We start from the raw sequence: 15569 nt of genomic DNA, 5'->3' as shown, positions 1-15569 counted from the left end.
GCCCCGGAAGTGGGCGAGGGGCGTGAGGCAACTGTGGCGCCTGGTGCCAAGTGCGCATGCCCAACAGGTACAGCCTGGTCCTAGGGTGCCTGGGCGGAGCTCGCGGTAGGGCTTAGGTGCGGGTGGGCCGAGAGGCCTCTGCCTCGAAGCCCCACTTTCCCGGGCGGGGGTGGGGGATGCTCTCTCTGGACCTTTCGCATACCAATCCAGCCCTGGCTATGTGCCGTCCCTGCTCAAGCCCGCCCTGGTTTCACCTGGATCTTTAAAAAAAAGTCTGCGGGGCCCCGCAAGTCCCACCAGCGTCTGTTTCCTTCCGCGGCAGACGCCTCCAAAGCCACGTCCACGTTCGCTGTACGCCCGTTCTCCTCCCATTCAGTCTCCACCACCTCCAGGCCCCTCTCCTGGGCGAATTAGGGGCAAGTGGCCATTAAGCCCGAAAGTCCAAAGCCCTCACTCATCTGTTCCCCTTTCTTAAGGACCCTTCCCTCGACCAGATCACTATGTTCGTGTGCCCCAGCCTAAGCCCTGGGCCTCCGTCTACACCCAAGCACTGGGTGATCTTGCCCAGGCTCGTGGCTTTAAATACCACTTGTATCCCTTGATTCTCATCATTAAACGGCCAACACTCCAGATTCCTGACCTCTACTTAGGTACCACTGATCTCAAATTTAACATGTCTGGTCAAAACAGAATTCTCCATACCCCCTGTACCCCCTACTAGTCAATTGTACCACTAGCCAATCACCCAAAGCCAGTTGTCCTTGTCCTTTCTCATTTCGTGGCTGCCTCCTTATAATTTTCTAGGTTTCAATATAAAGGTCATCTCCTCAGAGACGCCTTCCCTGACAGCCCACCACATACAAGCCCAACTCAGCTCCCACAGGACTTACCACAACTTATAACCCTGTTAATTAGATCTATGCACTGGTTACACACACACACATGAGGATAGGATGTGAGCTCCTTAAGAGCAGGGACCCCAACCACTTGGTTTATTATCTCCAGTCCCAAGCAAGGTGTGAGGCATACACAAGGGTTCAATGAATATCTGCTAATGTCCAGCAGTCCCCAAGCATTTTGTGAGGACTCACATCTCACATGCAGGTTTGATTCTCAGGTTGGTGTGTGAGAGGAGTCACTGTCTCTGAAGCTCCTTAGGGAGGTGCCAAGTTGGAAACTAATACACCAGCTTATTTTACTCCAGGGTGGGAACAGATCACGGTTTCTAAACCCACACCAGGATAAGGCTTGAGTTTAGGGGCCAAGTGCAGGAAAAAATGGTAGACTTGCAACTCAGTGGGGTCAAGTGAGGCCCAAAGGGGCCACAGACACTGTAGGGAAAGGCAGCACTGTCTCATCACTCATTTCTCTTTCACACCGCCGTGGCTGGGGCACCTGGGTGGCTCAGTTGGTTGAGCAGCTGCCTTCGGCTCAGGTCATAATCCCAGGGTCCTGGGATCGAGCCCCACATCGGGCTCCCTGCTCAGCGGGGAGCCTGCTTCTCCCTCTCCTCCCCACTCATGCTCTCTCTCACTATCTCTGTCTCTCTCTCAAATAAATCTTTAAAAAAAAAAAAAAAAGTACCATGGCTGAATTCCCATGTTAGAGTGCAAGCGAGGGGACTTCACAGTAGCACTGACCTGACCAATTACTGTATGCAGGCTCAGGCTGAGGGGGGCTCAGGCTTGCACTAGCCTGAACACCTCTTTCGACTGGAGGAAGCCCATGGGATTGTACAGCCTCTAGGGAGCCCAGCGCAAATAAGGCACCTCCGCGGGAACTTTATTCATTCCTTTAGCCACCTTCTGTAGGGGAGAGGTTATGGGCCCCTCTTGTGGGGCTCAGGCTCTGTGCTGCTAGGGTCGTTCTCAGAGTCATCTTTGGGTCTTGGCACAGGCTGGAACTTGAGCAAGACAGGCGGGGTGAAGATGGAGGCCTTCACAGGAGGGAGTGGTGTCTCCTCAGCATTGGGGGGACCACCACAAGCCGAGGTCCTGTGCAGGAGACAGCCAAGACACATCCGTGAGGTGGGATACTGGCACAAAGAGCCGCCAGAAGTACACATGACAACGCTTCAGGCTGTGGGATGGCTCGCAATACATTTCTACTTCCAGAACTCTCTCCCATGGATGGTTGTTCCAGGCTGTTCACTGCAGCAATGTTTGTGATTGTGAAGACCTGGAAACAACCTAGACGCTCCTCGGGGGATGGCTAAAGGAACCACAGGCGCCACGTGGCAGGCGGTTCTGCAGCTGTTGAAGGGCTGACGTAGGTCTGTATATCCCAGCAAATAAAGATGCCCCAGTGGCACAGTAGTGGAAAACAGCAAGCTGCTGGGAAGTACGTGCAATATATAATCCTGCTTTGGTTACAGAATTAACCAGTGTATATTTGTGTGGGTGTCAGAAGGGTACACGTGAAACTCTTAGCAGTGGGACTCCTAGGAGCAGGGGCCTCTTATATTACACGTATTCATTTCTCTATTGTGAACTTTTTCCCATAGAACATGTCCTGCTTTTGTAAACTTTTTAAAGCCAATGAAAAATAACCCACTTTTGATGATAGCATCATGAGAACACAGCTCACTCAGAAAGCAATACGTAACAAGAGCCTAAAATTGTCCCCATCAGTGCAATGTTTCAACGAGCAAGAATGGTTGAGGAAATATTCCATCCATACAATGGAGCATTTTGCATCTATTATTATTGGTGAACTTAAGTATATTTCTAAAGACCTGAGGAGAAACGCATTCCACAGCTGGCTACAAAGCTGCCTAACAGGACACTCCCAGTTAGGTAACAGACTACCATATGTGTATAGACATGTGTTTCCACGGGGAAAAGACAAATATATGCCAGTGCTGGTTATTTCTGGCAGTGGGCATAAGAGTGATTTGGTATGGCTTTTCCTCTCCTTTGTGTGCGGTTTTCAAATTATCTACAGTAAATACATATTTTTTAGAATCTGAAAAAAGAGTCGTTTTGAAAACTGTTCAGACCATTTCCCTTATAATTCCGCTTCAGGAAATTCATCTGAAGTTCAGGAACAGCTTCGCACATAAAGACTTTAATCCCAGCACTAACTATACTCGTAGAGAAGACAACTAGAAGCACCTCATGTGTTCGTGGAAGCCTGTGGAGTTAAGTGATAGCCCTACATGCACAGGGTATTTATTATGCAGCCAACGAAGCTCAGCTTCAAAAGACCATCAAGAAGTGGACCAGTCCCCATGGCCATCATGGTAAGTGACAAAGGCAAGATAAAAGAAATGACATTGTCTAATTGAATCACACCCTTATAAAACTATGCCTAGGGGCACCTGGGTGGCTCGGTCGTGAAGCGTCTGCCTTCAGCTCAGGGCATGGTCCCGGGGTCCTGGGATGGAGTCCCGAATCGGGCTCTCTGCTAGGCGGGGAGCCTGCTTCTCCCTCTCCCTCTGCTGCTCCCCCTGCTTGTGCTCTCTCTCTCTCAAATAAATAAATAAAATCTTAAAAAAAAAAAAAAATACCAGAGCAAAGAATTTGAAAACGTCTATGGCTCCTTTCTAAACTGCCTTTCAAAAGGACTAACCTTACACTTTTGTGCTTCAAAAGACACCACTGAAAAAGTGAGAAAACCACCCACACAGTGGGGGGAAATGTTTGCAGATCCTATGTCTGATGAGGGACTTGTGTCTTCGGCAGTTCCTCAAGATACAGACTTACCATATGACCCAGCAATTCCACTCTTAAGGGTATACCCAAGAAAACTGAAAACTATGTCCTCACAGATACCTGGCCACAAATGTTCCTAACAGTATTATTCACAAGAGCCAAAAAAATGGAAACAGCCCAAATGTCCATCGACTCATGAATAGAGAAAATGTAATATATCCATACAATGGAATACCGTTCAACCATAAAAAGAAAGTCAACCCATAGAATGTACAGCACCAAAAGGGAACCCTGATGTAAACGATGGACTTTTGGGCGACTAGGATGTATGAGTGCAGGCTCATCAGTTGTGAACACACGCATCACTCTGGAGGGGATGTTGATAATGAGGGAGGCTGTGCACGTGGGGGGGTAGGGGGCGTATGGGAACTCTCTGTACTTTCCTATCACTTTTGCTGTGAACCTAAAACTGCTCTAAAAAATTTTAAGTCTTAAAAAAGAAATTTAAGGGGCACCTGGGTGGCTCAGTCGTTAAGCGTCTGCCTTCGGCTCAGGTCATGATCTCAGGGTCCTGGGATCGAGCCCCGCGTAGGGCTCCCTGTTCAGCGGGAAACCTGCTCTCTCTCTCCCACTTCCCCTGCTTATGTTCCCTCTCTCGCTGTGTCTCTCTCTGTCAAATAAATAAAATCTTAAAAAAAAAAAAAAGAAATTTAAAAAACAGGAAATTCATATGTTAACTAACTCAAATTTAAATAAAAAATTTTAAAAATAAAAAATAAATCATTCTGGAGGCACCTGGGTGTGTCAGTCAGTTAGGCATCTGACTCTCGGTTTGGGCTCAGGTCGTGATCTCAGCGTTGTGAGATCGAGCCCTGCGTCGGGCTCTGTGCTAAATACAGAGTCTGCTTGAGATTCTCTCTCCTTCTCCCTCTCCCCACCCACTACCACTCACAGGAGTGCACTCGCTCTCACTCCAAAATAAATAAATAAAATCTTTAAAAATAAATAAATAAAAATAAATTATTCTGCCAGGAAATTCAGCAGTAACACATGCTATGACATGGATGAACCTTGCAAACATTATGCTAAATGAAAGAAGGCAGTCACGAAAGACCATGTTATTGTATGGTTTCATTTATATGAAATGTCCAGAACAGACAAATCCACAGAGAAAGTAAGTTAATCGCTGCCTAGGGCTGGGGGTGGAGGACCTGGGGGTGACAGCTAAGTGGTGCTAGGGTTTCTTTTTTTTTTTAATTGTAGTAAAATATACATAACATTTACCATTTTAACCATTTCTATGTGTACAATTCAGTGGCATTAGATACATTCACAATGTCCTGTGACCATCACTGCTATCTATTTCCAGAACTTTTTCATCACCCCAAACAAACTGTACAATTAAGCAACTCACTCCCTTCTCCCAGTTCCTGGTAACCTCTCATCTACTTTGTCTTTAGGACTCTGCCTAAAGATATCTATTCTAGATATTCCATGTGACAGGAACCATACAATAATTTGTCCTTTCGTGCTGGCTTCTTTCACTTGTTTCAACATTCTATTACATGGCTAGGTCACATTTTGTTCATCTTGGATACACTTGGTTTGTCTTCTCCTTTTGGCCACTGTGAAACTGGTGCTATGAACATTCACGTGCAAGCATCTGTTTGAGTCTCTACTTCAGTTCTTTCAGCCATATACCTGGGAGGGGAATTACCGGGTCATATGGTAATCCTATGTTTAACATTTTGGGGAACCGCCATACCTTTTTGCCATGATGGCTGCACCATTTTACATTCCCACCGACCACACACTAGAGTTCCAATTTCTCCACATGCTCATCAACACTTGTCATCGTCTGTCTCTACGATGAGAGCCATCCTAGTGGGTGTGACGTGGTATTTCACTGTGGTGTTCATTTGCATTTCCCTGATGTCTAATGACGGGGAGCATCTTTTCCTGTGTTTATTGGCCATTTGTATGCCTTCTTTGAAGAAATGTCTATTCAAGTCCTGTGCCCATTTTTTGGAATGGGTTTTTTTGTGGGTTGTCTATGGGTTGTCTTTTCACTCTCTTCTTTTTGACATGATGGAAATATTCTAAAATTGGACTGTGGTGATGGTTGCACAAATGTGAATATATAAAAGGCCACTAAAGTGAACACTAAATGGGTGAATTCATTATGATGCTATGCAAATTATCTCAATAAGAGAATTTTTAAAAGGACAAAGCCAATTTATAGTATTTTCACTGCTAAAATGAGTCTCCTCCTAAAGCCTTGATAGCACAGGATTCTCTTTACTTGGGGCTTTTTGATAGGTATAGAGCATAAATCTTAGTAACCTTAACGTGTACATCTTTCATTACTAAGGAAGCCAAAAACATTTTTAGAGGTTCGCTTACACTTTGGGTGTCTTCGTGAATATACTTTCCATCAACTAAATTTAGAATCATCTTTACAGAACTGTGTAGGTTTCTTACACATAAGAAGTCATTTGCATTCTCACTCATTGGTAGTGGGAATACATAATGGTACAACCACTTTGGTAGTTTCTTTAAAACTAAACATATTATCACCATATGATCCAGCAATCATGCTTCTTGGTAAGAGAGTTGAAAACTTATGTCCACACAAAACCTGCATGTAGATGTTTATATAGCAGCTTTATTCATAATTACCAAAACTTGGAAGCAACCAAGATGTCCTTCAGTAGGTGGATGGATAAATAAATTACAGTATACCCAGTTACTCAGTGCTAAAAAGGAACTAGCCAGCCATGAAAAGACATGGAGGAAACGTAAGTGAAATAAGCCAATCTGGAATGGCTATATACTGTAGGATTCCAAGCATATAACATCCTGGAAAAGGTCAAATTATGGACACAGTAAAAAGATCAGTGGTAGTCAGGCGTTAGGGGAGAGGGATAGATGAACAGCTGGAGCATAGAGGATTTTGAAGGCAATGAAACTGTTCTGTAGGACACTACAATAGTGGATACCTGTCATTATAAATTTGTCCAAGCCCATAGAATATACAACGCCAAGAGTGAGCCCAAACATATGGACTCTGGGTGATAATGATGTGTCAATGTAGGTTCACCAACTGTAAGGTGGGGCATGTTGATAGTGGGGGAGTCTGTGCCTGTGTAGGGGGGAGGGGGACATGGGAACTCTCAGCACTTTCTCAGTTTGCTGTGAATCTAAAACTCCTCTAAAAAATAGCTATTTAGGGGCGCCTGGGTGGCTCAGTCATTAAGCGTCCGCCTTCGGCTTGGGTCATGATCCCAGGGTCCTGGGATCGAGCCCCACATCGGGCTCGGCGGGAAGCCTGCTCCTCCCTCTCCCACTCCCCCTGCTTGTGTTCCCTCTCTCGTTGTGTCTCTCTCTCTAATAAATAAATAAATATTTTTTAAAAAATAGCCATTAAAAAAAAAATTATCTGATGCAATGAAGTAGCCAGTCTAAATACATACTTTGAAATAACACTCCATGGAATGACATAGGAAATAACACCACCATAAATGGCAAAAACAGGTGATTAAAACAAACAAGCAAACAAACCACCTATTCAGTAAATCCCTGCTTTGCAAAACACATGTGTATAAACCTTAGGGCTACCCACAGTTGATGGAATTGTTCCCTTTCTAATGGGTCTCTGAGCTGCTTGTTTCCAACTCTCAGCATTTACAAACACTAGGAAGGGGGAGCAACTTTTCCAGCACCCGATTACATTAGGGTCCTTTCATGAAATGCGAAGGACCATCATACAGAACATTTTTCTGGCCCTCGTGCACACTGGCATGATGCCACCATGCCAGGTAAGCCAGGACGATGTCCCACCCCAGAGAGGCCCAGAGGCGTGCTTACCAGGGGAAGCCAGGGCAATGGAGCTTGTGTGCACTGTTTCCAGCCAGGTACGAGAAATGGAAGCCTCCGGGGTTGAGGACCAAGGGGGTCAGATCAACCATGTGTCTGCAAGACAGGGCGGAGAGGGAAACATCAGCTCTGGGCTCCTCCCCGGCAGGCCCTCCCACAGGGACTCCCGGGCCCGGAGCAGACCTCTGAGCCTTGACTCCATCCCTGTACAATGGGAATAACCACCCCTCAGGATTGTGGGGAGGATTGACAACAAGGTGGGGAAAAATTGGGAACCAAGCGTGGCACACAACGTGCTCCCTAAAATGCTCTCTTTTCATTTGCCCTGAGCCTAGAATCAATTCCTTCCACCTCTTTGGGTTCGATGACAGGCCAGGCCAGTTCAATTTCACTTCTGACCTTGCAACCTCCAACTTCTCCATCTGCAGGAAACAAAGAAAATCTTAGGACAAGTCTGGGGGCCCCACTGGAAGAAAAACACCTTACACAAGAACTAGGGAAACTCTGTGACTATCACTCATTCAGCAAATACATCAGGGTCATCCTTAGCGCCCACCTCAAGCTTGGTGTTAGGGACGGGGATCGGATGGGGGCTGGGAGCTGAGGGAGGACTGGGAGCTGCCTGGCATGAGAGTGCAGGAGGAGGGGACAGGAGAGGCATGTGGTTAGGAAGGCACTGCAGAGGCAAGGAGACCACCAGCCACGAAGCGGGGCAGGCATGGGGCTAGAGATGTTGGGGGGCAGGCCATGCTTCTCCACCTGTCCTTTGGGCACCCCAGGATTCTGCCCCATGTTTTGGCAGCTGCTTTGCTCAGCTGAGGCCAAGCAGGTGAAACTCCGTGCCTCCAACCCTTCAACTAGAGCAGACCCCCTTTTATCTGCTTTATCCATCAACATTCTACCCAAGACTTTGCCTCCAGAGAGCATTCTGCCGCTTAAAAACAAAGTTCTGACAGTCACTGCCGTGGGCCCGGGGAAGCCGCTGGGGTGGTTCTGAGCAGAGGGGTAGGGGCTGCCGCTCCTGGGACCATGCAGACCGGGGGATGAGCTCACTGACCGACTTGCTGGGCAGCGGAGGGAAGGGGCCAAAGACCCGAGGCATGGTGTAGACAGGGGGTGATGGGGCCACCACGGAGGCCATGGTGGTGGCAGGTGACGGCAGCGGTGGAGGTGGCAGCAGGGCTGGTGGCAGGCATGGGGAAGTTGAGTGGTCTCGCAAGAGGACGGGTTCTGGTTTCTTCGGCTTTGGCTTTCTTCTCTTCTTCTTGGCATCTGTGACAAAAGGGACCAATGAGTGCCTACCCCATGGCCAGAAGAGGGTAGCGTCGAGGCCAAACAATGGTGCAGGTTCTTCACAAGGTTCCTCCCCCAAAGGGCACCACGTAAGAGCGCCTGGAGCCACGGCTGACAGGCACCAACATGTACCAGCTCACCGACCCCACAACTACCCCACGAGGAAAGGCTATTTTTGTCTCTCTCTTACAAGGAGAAAGGGAAGCTCCAAGTGTACGAGGCCCAGGAAGGACCCATACCCCAACTGTCTGACTTCAAGGCCAGAATTTCAGGGGAAGTAACATGAGTATCACCACCAAGGAGGGCTGGGCTTGTCCCAGACAGGTCAGTCGGCCACCTACCCCAAGCTCCTAAGTCAGCCAGCACCTTCCTGGCGTATCCAGGCCCCGGACGGGGAGTTCACCAACGACACCCAGCCCCAGGGCCATCCTGGGGGTATGCAAAGGCCCTTTCCTCTGTAAGGAAACTCTTCTGTAGGAGGTCTTACAGAAGTGGGCTCAGGGAGAGAATCTTTGAGTAGCAGGACTCTGGGGCCTGCCCCCTCTCCTCTTTCCACATTAGGTTTTCTTCCTATATTTGATGAGTCTGGCTATTTCTACTGGACACCAGCAAAGCGGGTATGAACAAGTGCCTCATACAGCCCATTAAAAGGGCTCATCTAGAATGACGATCACTACCACCAGGGAGCACTGACCTGGAGGCTAAGAGCCCGAGCCCTAGAGCAACCCATACCTGAGTTCAAGTCTAGACTCTACTACTTACTACGTGACACTGTTGTCACATCGTTGGCTACCCTCCCTGGGCCTCTATATCCTCTTCTGTAAAATGAGTTTAATAGCATGGACACTACCTTGGGAGGCTGTGTAAGAGCTACACATGCTGGGGGTCCATCAGATGCAATGGTGATGTGGAACACTCACACTCAGCATCATGGAAAGTGGGACCCCCAGGTGAGCCAGGCCTCCTGATACAATGAAGAAAGCCGCTCCACCACTAGCTAGGGTATCACTGAAGACAAATGCACCAAAAGAACTGAACCCGCATCTAACATAAGGCTTTAGAGCAACTGTCCAAGAAATACAGGGAGAGGGGGACAAGACAAACGGCACCAGGGGGCCCTAACAACAGATATAAACCCATTGAGTGCAACGCCCCAAAGGACATCACAGTTCTTCAAGGTGATGGCATGGGGGAGTAAGGTGAGGGCATCCCACCTCAAAGGGACTTCAACAGACGTGGCCATCCCTCACTTGCCATCCCTACGTGGTCATTAGTGTGGCCCCCTTCCATTTCACTCTCACAAGTGTGCCAATGTGGACTCGAAGTATATGGCCATCCTAGTGAAAAGGAACCTCAAAGGACCTAACATCCGAACCAAGTATCAGCTAATATTAAGAAATTGTTGTCGCGGGCGCCTGGGTGGCTCAGTTGTTTAGGCAACTGCCTTCGGCTCAGGTCATGATCCTGGAGTCCCGGGATCGAGTCCCGCATCGGGCTCCCTGCTCAGCGGGGAGTCTGCTTCTCCCTCTGACTCTCCCCCTCTCATGCTCTCTCTCTATCACTCTCTCTCTCAATAAATAAATAAAAAAATCTTAAAAAAAAGAGGGGCGCCTGGGTGGCTCAGTCGTTAAGCGTCTGCCTTCGGCTCAGGTCATGATCCCAGGGTCCTGGGATCGAGCCCCGCATCGGGCTCCCTGCTCCGCGGGGAGCCTGCTTCTCCCTCTCCCACTCCCCCTGCTTGTGTTCCTTCTCTCGCTGTGTCTCTCTCTGTCAAATAAATAAATAAAATCTTTAAAAAAAAAAAAAAAGAAAAAAAAAGAAATTGTCGTCGGGCGCCTGGGTGACTCAGTCGGTTAAGCATCTGCCTTCGGCTCAGGTGGTGGTCTCAGGGTCCTGGGATCGAGTGCCACATCAGGCTCCCTGATCTGTGGGGAGCCTGCTTCTCTCTCTCCCTCTGCCCCTCCCTGTGCTTCTGTGAGCGCGCTCTGTCAAATAAATAAATAAATAAATCTTAAAAAAAATTGTCAATAATATCTAGGTAACATTGTGATTACAAAATGTCTTTTTTTAATATATAAAAAAGCATTCTAAACGATCCAAGAATACAATGATGTCTGAGATTTCCCCCAAAAATGCTCCAGAAAAGGGAACGGGGTAATAGAGAGTGAAGCAAGCATGGCAAGATGGGGATAGTTGCTGAAACTGAAGGGTGACCGGTACCTGAGTGTTCACTGCAGTCTCCAGTTTTGTATATGTTCGTTTTCATAATACTTTAAAAATAAACACCAAATTAAAAAAAAAAAAGTGCCAAGCACAGAACCAGGGATAAGGGAACCTGAGTCAGGTTTGCTGGGCACTGGAGCCTGGCAGAGGCTGAGCCTCACCCTGAGAGTACAGGTGCACGCGGTGAATGCTCCTCTTCAGCTGCTCCAGGCGCTGGTGCATCTCCAGGGCACCCATGCTGTTGCAACAATTCAGCTCCCCCTGAACTGCACAGAAGAACTTTGCCTACGACAAGGGGACAGGCAAGGCAGGAGGAAGCCAGACAGGTGAGACGCCCGCCGGCTGCACTCTCCAAGCTGGGCCGCCTGGGGCTTCTGGGCGAACCCTACTCTGCAGCTCCAGCTAGGCCCGAAGGCTCCCTCCCCACCCAACCCCCGCCCCGCCCCGCCCCGCCCCCAATCTCCTATCCTCACAGCTCCGCCCCAGAGGACAGCGAGCTCGAGCCGTGTGAGCACCCGCCCCCGTGGTCCCCACCCCGCCTCCCCCGTTGCAGCCCCGCCGGCCCGCTCGCACCCAGAGGAAGGAGAGGAGCCCGCGCCCCTCGTACTCGGCCAGCTTGCCCTTGCGCACCACCCTCTCGGCCAGCGCGGGGTTGCGGTCGATGCTGCGGAAGAGGCGGCGCAGCGCGCGCTCCGTGTAGGTGGCCGCCTGCCTCTCGAAGTCCTCCTCGGAGATGAGCTGGCAGAAGGTCACACTCTGGGGGAACTCGCTGTCGAACTCGTCCAGGACCTCCATCCCTGAGCGGCTGCGGGCGGGCCTGGGCGGCCTGGGGGCGGAGCGGCCGTCGGGGCGGGGCCACCGAGGCTCCAGGCGCGCCGACCCCCACCCGCCTCGGGCCGGGGGACAGGGGCAGGTCCCGAGGGCCAGGGATCGGGTCGCCGTGGGCGGCGGGGCGGGCACCGCGAGGACGCACCTGCTCTCTGCCCCACAGCCGCCGCGCCGACGCAGCCTCCCTCGGCGTGCCGCCGCCACCGCCCCGACCGCTCTAGCCAATCCCCCCGGAGCTCGCGGGCGGGGGGCCAATCCGCGCGAGGCGACCGCACGTGACAATGCCCACCGCTCTGGGCATGCGCTCTGGAGCCTTCGACGGGGCAAACGCGGACGGAGCAAACGCTGCGGCGCACCGCGGCGGTCCCGTCCCGCTGGCGTGTTGCAGGCCTTGATGGGGGAGCCGGCCATGGCCACGCAGAGAACATGGTCAGCAGCCATACTCTTCAAACTTCTTTTTTTTTTTTTTAAGATTTTATTTATTTGCGAGAGAGAGAATGAGAGACAGCATGAGAGGGAGAAGCAGACTCCCTGCTGAGCAGGGAGCCCGATGTGGGACTCGATTCCGGGACTCCAGGATCATGACCTGAGCCGAAGGCAGTCGCTTAACCAACTGAGCCACCCAGGCGCCCCTCTTCAAACTTCTTTAAGGCTCTCTCCCCTCCCCATTCCGTGTGCTCGCCCTCCCTCCTCGCGGTCTGTAGACAACACCCCAAGGGCTTCACTCAGTCCCTAACTCCTCTAGTCCCAGACTTCACTCTTCCTCTCCTGATTTACTCTCCAGCATCAAACCCAACCCTCCTCAGCTTCTGTCTTCTCTCTTCCCCTGTATAACCACTCCTTTGCTCTGTACTCGCGGTTTCCTCTTCACGAGCATCTCCAGCTGCTCCTTATGCATTTCAGAAGGCCCCATCTTCACGGTACCATCTGGGACGATCTTACCCCACTTCTTGGTCCCAACTCAGAGCTGACTTAACTAACTCTAACCTGCGTCTCAGGCTCAGACCTCCCTTGAATTCCAGAACCACATCCAAGTTTCGGCTGGGGTCGTTTCTTGGGCGTCTCATGCTGAACATATCCAGTTTGGCATACAGCTTCTTCCCTCCCAACCCCAAACCTGCTTCTCTTCTCCCTCTCCTACTTGATCAGCGATGTCACCACCAACCACCGCAGCCACATTGATAAGGGGGTCCACCCTGGATTGCTTCCTCTCTGTTGCCCTCCACACCCATTCACCCCGATCAACCTGAGATCCATGGAGTGTATCTGAGACGTCAAAAGAGATTTTTCACCTCCCACTGCCAAACCACCAACCCTCTCCCAACGTAGGCCCTCACTTCCTCCTGCTTTGAGGTCAGAGAGCAAGATGGAAACAATCAAGGAGGAAAAAAAATTTTAGCCTAGGGGTGCAAACAGATATGATACACATGGGTTCAAATCTTCATTCTACTTCCTGATGCTGTGTGCTTCTCTCCCACTCCCCCTGCTTGTGTTCCCTCTCTAGTCTCTGTCAAATAAATAAATAAAAATCTTAAAAAAAAAAAAGACTTTACTTTGAAATATATAGTATTTGCCTTTATATACAGCACAAATCCTCTGAGGGGTCAAACAGACCCCTAATTAATCCCCCCCACCATGTTATGCTAATAATACTTCACACTTTATGTACTTATTTGTATTTTTTAAAGTTGTATTGGCCCCCTCCTCTGTGCCAGGCACTGCCAAGAGAGATATAAAAAGGGACATTGTCCCTGCCCTCAGGGATCCCAGTGTAATGAGGACTTCAGCCACAATGAGAAATTTCAATCTAACAGGCTCTGCTGGAGGGATATTGGATGCTGTGGAGCCCAGGAAAGGCTTTCCCTAGGAGGGAACATTTGAGCAAAGCCCTGAGTTCACAAGCATCCCCAAGCAAGGGCCAGAGACAGCTGTATGAGGGTCTCCAGCCAGTGGGCACAGAATCTACCCAGAAATAAGGATGGCCACCTACAGCCATGGATGCCCGGTCTTCTACCCCCCAGGGTGGGGGTGAAGCTGACATCTTGATGTGCTCAGCCAGGGGTGAGAGGTACTCCCAAATGCCCATCTGGAAACGTAGGCCTCCTCTCAAAGGAGACAGGCTTGAATGACTCACTGGGCACACAAAAAAGCCTTTTGCATTGCGGCAGGTCCTGATAGAGGAGGTGGCCTTACAGGCACGCCTGGGGCCTGGCTCCTTGGCAATCCCCCTAATTGTAGCTGTTAGGATGTGCATGCCAGGCACCTCTTGGTTCCTCCTGCAGTCTCAGGGCAGCATACCTCCCTGTAAGAGAACAAACTGGCATGGTTGATGGGTATCACCTATGGGCTTCATAGCCCAAGTCCACCCACCCACCCCAGATAGTGCTGCTCCTAAGAACCTAGGAGAATGTTCTCTCCAGAGTCTGACCCTCCCCAAGCCCTCAAGGAGGGCTGGGTGTAGTTCACCTGCACATGGTCAAAGTTGAGCTGGGTCTGAGCCAGGCAACACAGTGGGTCCCCATTTCTCTACAAGGCCCTGACCGAACCTGGAGTCCCCAGTCTTACCCAGGGAGTTAGTGTAGAAAGATCTTCTTCAAACCAGAGCTTTTCTGAATCCAGGGCCTCTGCCCCTTGCTCCTGTCCAGCCATAACCCAGAAGGAGAATTTATGGGAGGATCCCCCAGCTCTGCACTCACCTAATCCTCTGATGGAGGGTCCAGCCCAGTTCCACACCTGCTCCTAACTGCTAGGAAGTGGAGTGAGGCCCCCAAACTCCCTCCCTTCAGGCGCTATGGGTGGTGGGCTGGGCCTGACCGATGCCCTTTCATCATTGCACTGCTTCCCAGTGGCCCACAGTAGTGCAACAGGGAAAGAGTGTCAGGCAGGCCTGCCAGCGCCTCTCCCGGTGGTGGTCCGGTGGTGGTCCGTGAGGATCTGAGACCTGGAATGCAGGCCCACTGGGGTGGGGCTTCTGCCTGGGGGGAAGGGTGCCCTCTGACCCTAGAGGCCCAGGCCTGGCCAGGATCTCAAGTTTCCATGGAGAAGAGAGTGAGGCCAGGGAGGGGGGGGGGGAGGGCCTGCAGGCCCAAGGGGCCCGGCCTGGGGAGGGGGTTGGTAGTGTGGGGAAGGAGGGGTTCCCAAGGCTGGTCCCAGATGCTTTGACAATATCATTGCACTGCTTCTCAGAGCACAGTAGTGCAACCTCGTCAGAGCACCTGGGGCCAGCTGGGGGGACCCCCACGGCCCCCAGTAAGCTCAAGGCGGGAAGCTCAACCGTGGCTGGCTGGGGTGGGACTAGGGGCCCTGTCCTGGACCTCAAGGCGGGGAGGATTTCGGCAGGGCTGTGGTCCTGGAGGTCGTCAGAAATGTCCCGGCCCTTCCCCAGCACTCTCCACATTGCGGTGCGGGAGAGACCCCAGACTGAGGGGTAGCTCCAACCCAGGAGCGGGAGCGGACGGGGGAGGGGGCAAACACACAAAGGAGAGGGACCCGCGCTCCACCGCAGTCCGAAGCCCACTCGCGCACGGAGCGAGGGTGGATAGAGCCCGACGACCCTACGCCCTCACTCGGTCTGCGGCTCCGAGAGAAAGAGGGTGGCCCGGTTCCGAACGACGCTCCCCTGCCGGCTCAGGCCCCCATCCCTGGCCCCTAGCCCCCAACTTGGGCTCCAGTCCTAAAGATTCTCTTCCTGGCGGC

The 15569-nt window shown here is 51.0% G+C and overlaps 1 protein-coding gene across 2 annotated transcripts; it reads right to left on the bottom strand.

Moving 5' to 3' along the window:
* Positions 1-949: 949 nt before the first annotated feature.
* Positions 950-12389, bottom strand: LOC118525662 (uncharacterized). Of its 2 annotated transcripts, none has more exons than XM_036076458.2 (7): positions 12019-12377; positions 11619-11871; positions 11207-11330; positions 8587-8801; positions 7881-7951; positions 7521-7625; positions 950-1994 (listed from the first exon to the last, which is right to left on the bottom strand). In XM_036076458.2, exons 1-7 carry the CDS (start codon positions 12312-12314, stop codon positions 1820-1822), a joined length of 1239 nt encoding a protein of 412 aa, XP_035932351.2. In that variant the 5' UTR covers positions 12315-12377; the 3' UTR covers positions 950-1819. The 2 variants fall into 2 exon arrangements, with proteins under 2 accessions (XP_035932351.2, XP_077916816.1); XM_078060690.1 differs by lacking the exon at positions 950-1994 and adding an exon at positions 4116-5354 and having other exon boundaries at positions 12019-12389.
* Positions 12390-15569: the final 3180 nt, after the last annotated feature.

Source organism: Halichoerus grypus, chromosome 13, assembly GCF_964656455.1.
Source record: "Halichoerus grypus chromosome 13, mHalGry1.hap1.1, whole genome shotgun sequence".
NCBI lineage: Eukaryota > Metazoa > Chordata > Mammalia > Carnivora > Phocidae > Halichoerus > Halichoerus grypus.
This window is presented reverse-complemented; position numbering and strand designations above follow the sequence as displayed.